This window comes from Pectinophora gossypiella, chromosome 10 (assembly GCF_024362695.1).
Source record: "Pectinophora gossypiella chromosome 10, ilPecGoss1.1, whole genome shotgun sequence".
Classification (NCBI taxonomy): domain Eukaryota; kingdom Metazoa; phylum Arthropoda; class Insecta; order Lepidoptera; family Gelechiidae; genus Pectinophora; species Pectinophora gossypiella.
Window position 1 is genome coordinate 8,370,904 of NC_065413.1, and position 14,790 is coordinate 8,385,693.

At 38.9% G+C, this 14,790-nt stretch overlaps 2 protein-coding genes across 15 annotated transcripts in view; one reads left to right on the forward strand and one right to left on the reverse strand.

The window, feature by feature from the left end:
• LOC126370455 (protein lap4) overlaps positions 1-14,790 on the reverse strand; it is an 89,411-nt gene that overhangs the window by 26,486 nt on the left and 48,135 nt on the right. The gene's annotated exons all lie outside the window — the stretch shown is intronic.
• On the forward strand, positions 12,180-14,423 carry LOC126370472 (uncharacterized protein K02A2.6-like). The gene is made up of 2 exons (XM_050015344.1): positions 12,180-13,337; positions 13,701-14,423. Exons 1-2 carry the CDS (start codon positions 12,588-12,590, stop codon positions 14,271-14,273), a joined length of 1,323 nt encoding a protein of 440 aa, XP_049871301.1. The 5' UTR covers positions 12,180-12,587; the 3' UTR covers positions 14,274-14,423.

The window sequence follows — 14,790 nt, forward strand, 5'->3', positions numbered from 1 at the left end:
CCAAGTGTAAGGTCGCGAAGTACCTGCATACATTCCTTTAAAGTAAGATAAGTAAGTTGAGCAAATAAGGTAATAACGTGCGAACGTTACAATGGAGCTAATAGTTGTATATTAGCGTTCATGACAGATGCTCGGAACATCACGACATACGCGGGGAGCAAATGATGCTTATTGAGTACATCGCAAGGTCCTGGCTTCTGGCTAATTGGCGTGGGCGAGTCAATGAGCCCGGCGTACGAGCAATTATTGAACCTGCAATCGTTAAGTAGAACAATGCGCCGGCGGATGTAATGCACTCATGACACTCCGCAAGGTCAACCTTGTGACACCGATGGTCACGAGGATAAATGACACTGTCACGACATTGCGTGATAGGTTACCTAGGCCTGATATTTATACTTAGAAATAAATAAAAAATACTTTCACTATGTACATTATCCGCGTAAAGCTTTATGGTAATTAAACGTATCAGATATACCTAACCTACACCTATTAAATGTCAATTGCAAAATTTCCTCCAATGATTCTAGCGAAAGTACTTAAGCGGGTGATTTCCTGAATACTAAGGTAATTGAACAAGCATTTTCTTTCAGGTTTCTTTATACTTCCTTCCGCGGTGAACGTACCCGATATATCCCGTTTAATCTGGCGTTACCTAATCCGTTAAGTATCTCTTTCACTTTCCTATTAACTCTGAAACTGAATCAAACGGCTTGACACTTATTGATGTGAGTTCGTAAGCGTGTGTTTCTCATCAGACGTTCAAAGAAGCGAGGACTTAGATCCTATAACAAATGGCCCTCGAGTGTTCGCACGACAATTTACATGTGAAGACGAATGAATAGCAGTTAGTGTAACGATCGTCCAGAAATGTCTGGATGCGCCGGCGCGTCCTGTTGCGTACAATAGCCAATCAAAGATTACTTTCACCCTGAATAACCTTAATAGAATAACAGTGCAACCATTGTATCTCCGAGTGAGTCGTGATAGTTTATAGAAGGATTCGTGACTCTCGTTTTACAGTAGTCTTATTTTAATGGAAAATACTCGTTTCTAGGAATGATGGTAATTTTGTTCCAATCGAAACATAATGGACAGGTGAAAGTCAGTTGTTAGGTTTTAATGGAATGCTTCAATTTCAGGTACTTTATCTTGTATTTGCTTAAGATTATACATGGAACGGAGATAAATTGCGATTGCTTATCGTAATCCGAACAAGAGCCGGTGCAACTACGGGTTGCAGTGTAATGGGAGGGAAAATGAAGAAGCAATGCAAGAAAATTGCAGTTATAATGAGTAAAAGCAGGGGAGGCGGCCCGTTAAGGGTAAATTAAGAGGCAATTTGATTTAATGACAGCAGTAGCTGGGCGTAATCTGTGTAAATGTTTACGGTGGGAGGTACGTAGACCGTGTGGCCTCGAGTCGGTAACACTATAACCATACAAAGCCTATGACTTCATATCCAGCCTACTGTAGCGCAAATCAGTTTATTTAAACCGCGTCTCGCCACAAATCAACAACGCGTGAACATTACGCAAACGCATATTTACGAGTATAATGTAAATCATGCTCAAAACTCGAAGAAAATCGTAAACACCTACTGACCTCCCATACATCAAAACCTCTTAACCTTGTTTTGAACTTATGGTAAAATACGTGCTCAGATACTCTAAAACCATTTATTTCCTATCATAAATAAAATATAATGAGTATCCAATTAAGATACACTTCAACGCAAAACTACGAAATGTAAATGTGTCCTTATGAATACAACTCTTCGCTGACTTCAAGTATGTAATACAAGTTACATACTAATAGTAACATTTTTTGTTCGGAAAGCAACAAACTACTTTACGACCTTCGTAGTTCGCATTGAAGTGACCAGCTCTTTATAAAGATGACATAACTGCTAACAGCTGAACAAACCATAATATGTACTTTTGGAGTCAGTATGTTTGAGGACCAAAACAACATCAAGGTTCGAGAGACGACGCGTAGTTGAGTAACAAGTAGAACAACCAAGTGACGCGCCCAAAATAAGCAAGCGATGACCGCATGATATTTTACTACTGTTACGCTTCAAATATGTAGACGGAGCATTCCATGGTCACGTAACCGACATTCGTACTCCTTTTTTAAAGTTTACCAGTCTGTAAAACTTTAACAGTAACCTATAGAGAGTAATGAATGATATTTCCTTATAGCTAAATGGTTGGTTCATAAAGGTATACCACATACTTTTATTATATATCACTATGTGCTGAGTTACCAGTACAATAAAAAGCGTTACGTAAGCGACATCAAATCTACCGCGTTTTAAAAGCTGACTGTAAGTTTGAAAATTTCAGCGAAATTATTAATAATATGGAAAGGGTTTAATAACATAATACAAGAATAAGGTACACATTTTTATTTTCAACAAAAAATATACTTCTTACGATTATCATCTCCAAAAAAATCTAACAAAAATGCTGCGTCACGTAATCGACAAGTTTGTCACGTAAGCGACACGTACGAATTTAAAATGTAAATCTCGTAATTTTTGGCAGGGAAACTGTTTCTTGTGTGTCCAGTGCATGTTTTTGGCCTTTAATAACTTCTCCATCACATTTCAAAACATGGAACTGCGATATCCCAGCAATGGGGTCTACCTTTTCCCATGGACGTTTTTCTGCTATTTCTAATTCAATCTCTGCTTGTGAAATGTATATAATTTTTGTGTTTGGGACTAAATTTGAAGCCAGAGTCGCAAATTCTTCAGCTGTTTGTAATGTAACAGTATTGTTCGCCGTTGTGACATTGTATTTTGTCGCACCAAACGTTTCACATTGCCACCTACCCCATCGATCACTCCTTTCCATGTGAAGTCGCAGAAAATTTCCAGGAAAACTGTTTGCCGTGCTTTTTTAGGTAGCAGAGGAAGCATGCCATAAAATTTTACACATAAATTTATTTTACATATTTTACAAAATCTTGAAAAACCCAATTTTACATTCGGGGTAAATTGAAGAATTGTTTGAAGTTGATGCTTTCGAAAGATCAGACCTGTTCAAGTCTATTTGTTGGAGTTTTCTTCTTACTCTTTCCTGTCTCTTTTCATTTCGCTTTCGTTCCCGAAATTCTTCCAATTCCATTTTCATCATATGTTCCCCTTTTTTCTTTTGAAGCTCCTTAATCCTCTCATTTTCCTTCTTTTTATAATCAAGATCTTCTTTTTTTTTCTCGCGAAATTTGCGCATTCTTGAAGCACTTTTGTTTGGCGAATCCATTTCAAGAATATATCAACACTTTTCTAAGCTGCTTTCCTACGCGTCACGTAACCGACAACACACAAAAACCCTGATAGTTTTAAACAGGAACGATTTTTTTCAAGTAAACCAATTTCACACTGAGGCTGACTAATAACTGTGTTTATAAATTAACATTTACAACACAACAACCCTCAAGTTTAATTTTTTACGATACTTTATGTGTTTTGCGTCACGTAACCGACACCATCGATACGCGATGTCTATTTTGCAAATACTTTTACGAAATAACTCCCAGGATATAAAATTTGTAAGTAAATGATTAAACGATAGTATAAACTATGTTTTTAAAATGTATGATGATCCGTATATTTCTCCAAAAAGTTTATAATTAACATAGAACTATGAGTAATTTTCATACTTTACGCAACTGCTATATTGTCCTCGGAATCGACCTTATTTTTATAACGATTTTAAAAGTTATTGTTTAATTATGTTTGGATACACAATGGTTATACCATAAGCTTCTAAATTAACATTTACAAAATAGTCATTAGAGCCAAAAGTATAGTTCAACATTGTTACCGATTTCCATGGAATGCTCCAGACGTAATGCATTTGTACGCAAGTGGGGCCAAATACTAAAAAAAAACTCATGCTGAAATGTCGTAGATGTCGACAGAGGAATACGGTCTTACGTGACCAACACATACGCGATTATAGTCGTAGGATTTATATCTTAATGCTAGATATAAATTAGTGTGCATCGAACTATATCTTCGTAAGGCGGATATTTCCAGACATAAAAGTAAGACAATGGGGTTTGGATTTTTATAGAACATTCGGTCTTACTATACCTAAGTATATACCACAGTATACAACACACGATTGCGATTGCCGTTTCATTTTTGTCATTGTGCCTTACTCTAACAGGTACCGCGGGTGTTTTAGTTTATGTACGTACATACCTACCTATGTCCTACCTACGTCGCTTGAAGCGAGAGGTATGTCTTGAAGCATAACATAAAATGTATTACGTACGGCCTATTGAACAGTAGCCGAGGGTTATTGCGAGCGCGGTAATAACGCGAGACTTCGGTTTGTGATGATGACAACTCAACCTGTCCAACTGACATTAACTTCAAGAATGATGAATGTATTGTTCCGAATGACACTTGCATTACCCGTTCTTAGCTATTTGGCGTAAGCATGCAAAAATAGCTGAATGCATTCCCAGTAAGTATTCAATTGACATGGTTCTTCAGTCTGGTTTTCTGCCAAGATTTTACAGCTTGGCCCATAAAGTCCGTATGAAACTGCAGTTTCTTCTAATTCACCGGCAACCGAAGCCATTATTGCAAGTTTATGTTAATGTAATAACCTATAGGAGGATAAATAGGAACATTAGCATTTTCTATACGATCGTAACATAACATAGAATGTGCCTTACCTATCATGTTAGGTATACATGTTTGGTCTTTAAAGTGAAGTACGGAAACTTATAGTTACGATCAAATAATAATATTCAACACCATAATGGCCACTAACAGCACCTACACGTTCATAATAATAAACCTAGACATAACTTTAGCTAAACAGAAGGCAAAGCCATTAAAATCTAGTGCACAATATTTAATGTTTCACGATTGTGTGACGAATTATATTTGTTTCAGGGTGTGCTGTGTGATAAGATACTATTTAACTACATGCTATACATCAACCTACACTGACATTGTAATCGGAAAATGGATTTGATATGTAATACCTGTAAGAAGGACTTCCGTAATAGATGAATTGTAGTACTACAATATACGATATTATTATAATAGGTATATTACCGCAACATAAGACGATCAAGATCAGTTGTCAACAAGATAAAATCAATTGCAAACTAACATTAAATATTTACATTCACGTCATGCACAACACTCGTGAAATTGCCCCAAAATAATTTTTTGGGAAACGGACGAAGGACAATTATTTGTTTTGCCTACCTACCGAAAATAATTCAATAAAATTAATCTTGAATAAACATTATATCTTTTTGTAGCCACGAAACTTTTAATCCTGTCGGCAATTTATATGAAAGTCGACTTACGCGTTCGCTTTTTCCTCCTTATGACCCCCATTTCCTCGTTTCGAACTGGTTCCCGTGTATTTCCTGCAGAGCTAAATCCGTGGGCAGGAGCACCGGCCCTCGACCGATAATATCTGCCGTATATCAGACGTCAATCTACTCTATGCACCGGCCGGCTGTTCAATCGACCAGACGCATTCCGAATAGGTCATTGTCCAATTGTTTTTATATCATTTAAGCAACCCTCGTTATAAATGTTAGTATATTATATTAAGTTTTGGTTTGCGAGTGTAAAGTCAAATCAAAACAAACAAGCGGAAAGCACCGGACCAGAACTGGATAGGACGCGTGCGTGCGCGCTGCCCGAGGCGCATGAGCTGACGGAATGCGCGCGATGCCGCCACCTCGAGACGCGGAGGCTGTGGCGCCGGCGCCGGCAACTCGCGCCCGCGCCCGCGCCCGCGCCCGCGCTCGCCTCCGCGACTTCTCTCGATAAAAATAGAAAGTCTCAAGCGGGCGCATACCAATTCCTTTTATTTTTACCCTCGCGATACCTACCCATTATCTGAACCTTTAGATCACATCTGCGCCTGCACGTAATCGAGAAGACTTTCAATTCGATACACGCACTGATATGATTAAAATTGGACGGAGCTTATTTTACTTTTTTAGTTTTATCAAGACAACAACAACGTGGAAAGTCACCACGACAGACTAAATTAACGTTATAAAGTAACAGTATATAATTCTTATGGAATTGCTATAATCACCTAAGCTAATAGCAGTGGTCTCGTCACCCAACCGCTTACTGTATGTAATTTGGCGGAATAAAAGATCAGGTACCAGTTGGAATAAAGGCACGAAAATCTAGTGGTATCGCCGTGGTTGGCACGAAAACGATGATCGATAAAAATATAAAAAATCCAAGAGACCTTTGTCGATAGTATCGGCACGCTTGAGATGTTAGGTACAATAAATACTGAATACGCCTGATGAGATTATCTATTGCGGACGAAATATACACAAACCACAAACAGAATTAATACGATCAGCTCTATAAATAGTACAATACCCGTATAGCGGCAATTGATGTATTTCTGATACATAATAAACAGCGGGAGAAAGCTAACATAACATTATAATTACTTTAGAAGTATCTTAAGGTATAAACATTTAGTGCCAATAATTTTAGCTATCAAGTATCACTTAGGTATAAGATGGCATAAGGTTTAATGTTATATTAGCTATTATAGCAAGAACAATGTAGAGATTTATTATGATCGTAAGCTTGGAGAAATTAGAGCGACATATGTATCCCGTGCAGTTAACGGAACAAAATGTAGTCTAGCAGTTAGACCAGGTGAGCTACATAGGAATGAAACACCTTGCGGATGATTAATACATGCAAAGATGTCAATTAGATACAGCACACGTCCAGACGGACTTATGTTAGAGCCCAGTTATAACTAACCCGGTCTCGGAAGGACTAACATAAATATCTCTTAATATGCGAATCGAATAACGGTATTGGTGATGCAGTTGCCGAGAAAGTTTTAATATATACATTTTATAGGATTGTTTATAAAAAAGATAAAACTTGGGTGGCTAGCATACAAATATTGATGCAATAAAAATTACGTATGCATACATAAATGGGGTATTTTATGATTGCAGTTAACAGTGTATGTATGTAAACGCGTCGTGAATGCGTTAGATACGGTAAGTATGAATCGCAGCTATTAAATTATCATCTAATAGGTTACTTGTACTAGCTAGATAAAGGTGTGGAATAAATTATTATTAATGGGAGATCGTGTTCGCAGGGTATCGGGTTGTCGACGCGCTTCAATAACTCATTTCACAGGTTCGCTTTCGTGATCCGAGCTCGCAGCACGGATGCTAACCGCAGCGCCCGCGCCGTTTCCTGCGGGCGCCGATTGTCTGCCTCTGTCTGCGGTCAACCTATCACAGCCAAGAAAGCTGAATACTAGAAAACCCTAACATCATTACTTCAAGATTGATTTTGACAGATGTAATGCATTAGAGAGGCCTGCGCTCGGACAAAGGCGAGATAATGGTGAATCGGTATATTGTCTGCCACAACGTACCGGCGTGAAAATGATTGATATCCTCGATGCGATGCGATAGTAGCTAAAGTTCAAAGAAAGGGGTAAAAGTTAGAGTTGGCTGTTTACTAATTGTTGTGGTAAATAGATGTTATTGTAATCAATAAGTTCATGAGGCCGACACACAACAATAAGGACTTTCACAACGTTGAAGAATGAAGACGGATAGTGCCAAGCAGAACTTCGCTACATTGCTGTAATTACTATAGGCGAAAGGTGTTTTTGTAGTCATTATAATGGCATCTCCCAAATTACAATTCATGACATTAATGTATGATTATTCGAAAGTAAAAACTAGTAATTTATACTCGTGTGACGTGACCGACGGATCGCTAATGTAATAATAACATTATTGTTTATTGCTGTATTAAGATATTTTAGAAACCGTTCTGTCATTCATTGTATGGCAAAAACTAGAAGATATCATGGATTGTTTCGACGTGGAATGACGTATCATAATTAGCAGAGCCTTAGTAGTACGATAGATAGATATCTCAAGTGCTAGCTAATAACTAACATTATTGTTTTTTTTTGTTTGAAATGATTTGCGACTTGTAACAAGTCTATTAGTCTTTGCTTTCATCGAACGCTCGTATATATACATGTTGTCGACTAGGAGATAATAGAACGGGCCGCGTATTTCAGCAAGAAGAGTTCATAGTGTCAAACGTGCTCGTCTCCGTTTCTATCGGGCATCGCCGCACGAAGCGCACGCGCAACGAACATCGCTCGCGCCCCATGGTTTCAGCTTAGCGTTCTCAGTACTCCAATATCCGTTATTTAGTTCTTTAAAATATTCAAGAGTCATTAATCCAGCTTGGCTCTTGACAACTATAACGAGATTTTCAATGTTCGAATACGCGTAGTCAAGGACAACCTATCATCTTTCGCCCTTTTTTAGCTCTACCTTTGTAACTAAATCCTTCTGTAATTATGGACTTTCCAGGCTACGTTCACCAAAAATAATATAGATGGCACTGTGCAGCTTTAACGTGATAAATAATTATCAATTTTCTCTTTACTAAGGGTACCTAATTATTCCAAAATACAATGTACACTTAATATTTGGATCACATTATGTATACAATTATGTGGGTACCTATATTATTATGATCAGAATAATAATGGGTGGAAGATGTAATTGTGCCTGGGTGTAATAAAAAGGGTCATAATGTATGCCCAAAAACAAGGATAAACGATGCGTACGTCTGTTGTCCATGAGATTAGAAGGTAAAACGAACGAAAATCTTTACAGTCATTGATTGGCCATCTATATTGTAAAATTTCTTAGAAAATAAATTATCGAGTTGCAAACTTAAACACAGAAACTCCCTTGTAATAAATTCTAGTATTTAATATCATCACGATATCCGACCGTACCCGTTAATTACTTATCCAACTGAAATGTATTGACAAGGTTTATAAACTGTTATTTTATTGTGAAATAAAACGCACTTTAATGTATTTTTTCTACTCCTCTACTTTAATCTGGCATTTAAATAACCAAAAAGTCTAATATAAGTACATACATAATTAAACTCTTTGAAAAAGTGTACGCTCTATGGCCTATAAAAGCATTGTTTACAAAGTGTAACTGTACTATAATGTCGCCAAAAAAGCATTGTTGTTGTTTTTTTTTTTTTGACCTGGAAACTGGCACCTTTACTTTGTTTGGTGCCATAGATATACTATAAAAAAAAAGTATACATTTGCCGCCATTTTCCCGCGCGTTGGAAAATAAAGTTATAAATAAAATTTTTCTTTGTATAATTTTTGTTTCATTTAAAATTACGTCGTCGTAGAAAAAGTATTGTATGCAACGTTGTATAACTAGGTCAAAAAATGCTCGTGGCGTCTCTTATTGCGATGTTCGCCAAGGCTCACATCGCAACTCACGCCACTCGCATTTTTTGACCCTTCTTATACAACTGTTGCATAAAATACTATACTGTAGTAACAAAATTAAATAAATTGGTCAATAAATAGTGACTTTTATGCAAAGTTTCTGCAGTTTGATTAACCTCTGTTGTGAACAAAATTTCTTATCACTTTTACTGTTAGGCACACGGATATTGCGCTCAGACTTTCTATCTGATAACGGCAGTAGAGCCATGTTGTTATTGCATAACTCTATCGATTAAAAAAAACAACCTTTTGTAATGTTATTATTATACGCATAGCTTATATTTATTATATAAACTGCGAATCAAAATAATGCAACAAATATTGTACTTTCATATTTTGGCACCGTAGCCCAATCAATGTCGCTTGTATTACGGCTCGTAGCTTGTATCAAGTAGTGTTCGATGGGTATTCTTACGCCTTTTGTCGCTTCAGGGGCGAACAAAATTATAAATCGTGACAAAATGATGAATATCGTGCATTAAATTATACCTATATTTACCATCGTCTGAAACAGACGTATAAGGTCAATGATGATGATGATGATGATATTTACCATGAAGCAAAAATGAGGGTTATGTGTTTGACCGCTATGTATGTGTTGTATATGTGTTCCAATATCTATGTGTGAGTGGTTGCGTCCACGCACGGTTGCATATTTATGTATGTGTTTGATAAATAAAGGTCAGTGTGTTCTAAACCATCTTTGATTCCACACGTCCATATATCGATACGTAACAGTGGCGACGACTACCCACAAGAAAAATAATCATAATGTCTCAATTCGGGATTTTAAACAGTTTCGATCACAATTTACAATCATGGCAGACATACAAAAACCGGCTACTTCAATGGTACATCGCGAACGACATCGATGAGACAAAGGATCCACATGGAATAAAGAGGCGGGCTATTTTATTGAGCGCACTCAGCGACGGCACATATAAACTGGCAGCAGATTTGGCCTTGCCAAAGGAACTGCAGGTAGTGCCATTCGAAGACGTTTTGAAGCTTTTGGATAATCACTTTACGCCCAAAGTATGTGGTTTTAGCGAAAGATACAATTTTTACGTTGCGACACAAACGGTGGGTGAAACCTACCCACAATGGGCAGCGAGATTGCGCGGGCTAACGGCACATTGCAACTTCCAAGACGTAGAAGAAGCGTTAAGGGATCGGTTTGTAATGGGCATGCTACCGGGACCGGAGCGAGAGAAGCTATTTGCGCAGGATCCAAAAAAACTAACTTTAGCGGGAGCGGTGGAGCTGGCGGCGAGCGTACAAAGTGCACGCCAAGGAGCGGCGGCAGCCACGGGGAGCGCGGCTGCGACCGCACCGCACGAACAGCTGTTTAAGATGAACCAGTCCCCCGAAACCAGCGTCAACCGCGTCAGTAACAACAAAACTCAGTGCACGGTTTGTGGTTATAAAAACCATACGTCATCGCAATGCAGATTTGCCAGTTATAAGTGTAAAAGGTGTAACGTAAAAGGGCATTTAAGTCGAATGTGCAAAAAAATTAACTTTGTGTCACACGTAGGAGAAGTCATTGAGAGCGCGGATGATGACGGTGAGTTATATTTAAATAATATTCGGTCGATAAAGGGAGAACCTATGGTTGAAACAATAATTGTTCAGGGTATTAAGGTCAAGTTTCAAATTGATAGCGGTTCTGCCGTCACGGCGATTTCCGAAAAAATGTACAAAATGCATTTCCAACACGTGCCATTATCAATAACTAATAAGCGCTTGTTAACATATACCGGCGATTGTATTGATTGTCTCGGAATAGCGCCGTTACAAGTTAACTATAACGGGCTGACACATGTTTTGGATGTTTACGTAATCCAAAGAGGAGGGCCGCCGATACTCGGCCGTGATTTCATATCGCTTTTTAAAATAGAAATGTTTCCCGTTAATTTCTTGTCACAAAACCACGTCGTAGTTGGAAATCTACAATCACGATATCCATCAGTATTTACAAATGAGCTAGGTATGTTTAACAAATATAAAGTTAAATTACAATTAAAAGGAAGTGCTAAACCAACGTTTTTTAAAGCTCGCCCCGTCGCATTCGCACTTAGAGACAAGATCGACGCAGAGATCGAGCGGCTGACTCGTTTAGGTATATTGCAGCCGGTTGAACATGCAGAGTATGCGTCACCCATTGTACCGGTACTCAAGCGCAATGGCGCGATTAGGCTTTGTGCGGACTACTCCGTATCAATAAACAAACAATTGCTTATAGAACAATATCCATTACCAACGGCCCAGGAATTGTTTACTAAAATACATGGAGGGCAACAGTTTACTAAGCTCGATCTATCGCAAGCTTACAACCAATTTGTACTAGATGACGAATCACAAAATCTAACGTGCATAAACACACACCGCGGAATTTTTAAATACACAAGGTTAGTATTTGGCCTCGCGAGCGCACCGGCAATTTTCCAACGTGCGATGGAGGGGCTGCTGTCTGGCATGGAAGGGGTTGTGTGTATGTTGGACGACATTCTGATCACGGGCACGGACAGAGATCAGCACCTTCAGCGTCTTGAGGCCGTGTTACAAAGGTTGCAAGAAGCGGGATTGACGTTACAAAAAGATAAATGTGAATTTTTCAAGGATCAAGTGGAGTATTTAGGTTATACTATAGATAAACGCGGGTTACAGAAGTCCCCGCAAAAAGTAAAAGCTATAGCAGAAGCGCCAACACCCACTAACTTGAATAAACTTCAGTCGTTTTTAGGACTGGTAAATTATTATCGAAATTTTGTACCTAACGCATCTACGATATTGTGTCCTCTATACAGCCTACTACAAAAGGGTAGTAAATGGTCTTGGGGGACAGAACAAGATAATTCTTTTAAAAAAATAAAGCAAATTCTTGCTTCGGACCGCGTTCTGGCTCATTTTAATCCTCACGCTAAAATCATTTTAACAGTAGATGCATCACCAAGCGGATTGGGGGCGATTTTATCACAGGTTGAGGCAGACGGAGTGGAGAGGCCTGTATCTTTCGCATCACGGACACTAAACAGCGCGGAGAAAAAATATTCTCAAATTCAAAAAGAAGCTACGGCAATTATCTTTGGTGTCCGTCGTTTTCATCAGTATGTATACGGCCGATCTGTTCCGTTTGTTTTACGTACCGACCACAAGCCTCTCTTATCAATATTTGGACCCTATCGCGGGATACCAGAAGTATCTGCTAATAGGTTACAACGCTACGCCATGTTTTTAAGCGGCTACAATTATACTATAGAGTATATACGCAGCGCAGAAAATAGCGCTGATTTTCTCTCTCGCGCCAGTCTGCCCGATCAGGACTCGCGCGCGATTAGTGATAACAGACAACTCGCCGGCTGCGATGACCGTGCGTCATATGTTTATTTTACAACAGATGATAGTTTACCGGTAACGCTTCACGAAATGCGCGAGGAAACCATGAGAGATGCAACACTGAGTAGGGTTGTAAAATATATTTTAGGTGGTTGGCCGCAAAAAGTGACGGATGTTGCAATTAAACCGTATTTTGTGTGTAGAACACAGCTATCAACGGAAAAAGGGTGTGTTATGCGAGGCCATAAAATAGTTATTCCAAATAAATTAAGGGATACAATATTAACTGAACTGCACAGTGCACATTTAGGCATTGTCAAAAGTAAGGCTGAGGCACGAAGCAGGTTTTGGTTTCCAGGAGTTGATGAGGCTATAGAGAAGATGATTGCCAGCTGTAAGGTATGTGCTCAGCTTAGACCGTCGCCCGTGCGCGCTCCGCTCGCGCCGTGGCCACACCCGCCGCAGCCGTTCTACAGGATTCACATAGATTTTCTCGGCCCTATTAATGGACAGTCGTATTTAGTGATTGTAGACGCGTATACTAAGTGGGTGGAGGCTTATCATATGACGAGCACGTCTACGACGGCGGTGATTTCTAAATTATACGAATTCATTTCGAGATACGGATTACCACATACCTTAGTAAGTGATAATGGCACGGCTTTTACTTCACACGAATTTAAAACATTTTGCATTTCAAACGGAATTTCGCACGTGACGTCACCTGCTTATCACCCAGCCAGTAACGGTCAGGCGGAGAGCTGCGTTAAGATTGTGAAACGAGGCATAAAGTCCTGTCTCATAAACAACACGCACAAAAGCAATTTAAATAATCAATTATTGAAGTTTTTGTTTAACTACAGGAATTCTGTACATTCGACAACCGGTTTTTCGCCCGCCCAACTGGTATATGGTCATAAGCTTCGTTCGCGGTTAGACTTAATTAATCCACAAACTCCACCGCCAGCATCCGACTCTCTCGCTAAAAATGTGCAACTTAAACAGTGTTCACAGAGTAAAGCATACCAGGGTACAAACGTACAAGTATATAGTCCGGGAGACAATGTACTTTATAAAAAAACAAATGTTAATAAACAATTTTCATGGAATAGAGGACTAATTATAAAAAGAATCGGAAAAGTTGTTTATTTAGTTAAGGACCTTGTCACAACAGAGCAATATAAAAAACACAAAAATCAGTTGTTATTATACAAAGGTACAGACCACACCACCCACCATCCATGGAACTGTCCGATAGAACCGCTAGATGTAATTCCTTCGGTGCCAGGGAATTACAGGAACCAAGAGGAGACATCTCACCATAATATTATGGAAGAAATCTACCCATCTGCGCCACAACCTGATGGGCCACAGCGACAACTTGAAGGGGAAGAAGATGCGGATGAATTCCATGAGGCAGAGGAAGCGGCAGTCGACGCTGCGAGCGAGGAGAGCGCTCAGCAGCTGCCAGCGCCCCCAACAACGTCAGACAGACCCCTATTCGATGGGCGGTTGCGGTCTGTACCACGGGTAGACTACAAGAAGTTTTTCTATATAAATATGTTAAGTAAAAGCTAAAAGGGGAGGAACTGTTGTATATGTGTTCCAATATCTATGTGTGAGTGGTTGCGTCCACGCACGGTTGCATATTTATGTATGTGTTTGATAAATAAAGGTCAGTGTGTTCTAAACCATCTTTGATTCCACACGTCCATATATCGATACGTAACAGTATGTATGTATGTGTGTATGCACGTCTGTTCCAACCTAACTTCTAAACCACCTATCAGAATTTAACAAATGAGGTGTCACTAGAACTGTCTTAATTGTCAGGTGTGTTGGGTATCAAATGAAAGGGATTAATTTAAACATTTCAAATATGAACACATTACTATCCTTTACTTGCGGATTTTCTTGTATTTACTCGATAATTACGTTCAATTGATAACATGACTGCTCAGACATGTACCGGATAGGTTTTATCTCCAAATCTTGCATTAGACACGTATCGGAAGCACGTTGTCTTAATCAATAAGACCCCAAAATAAATAAAAATATAAGTTTGTGTATAAGTAGTCGTATGCCAATCTGTCCT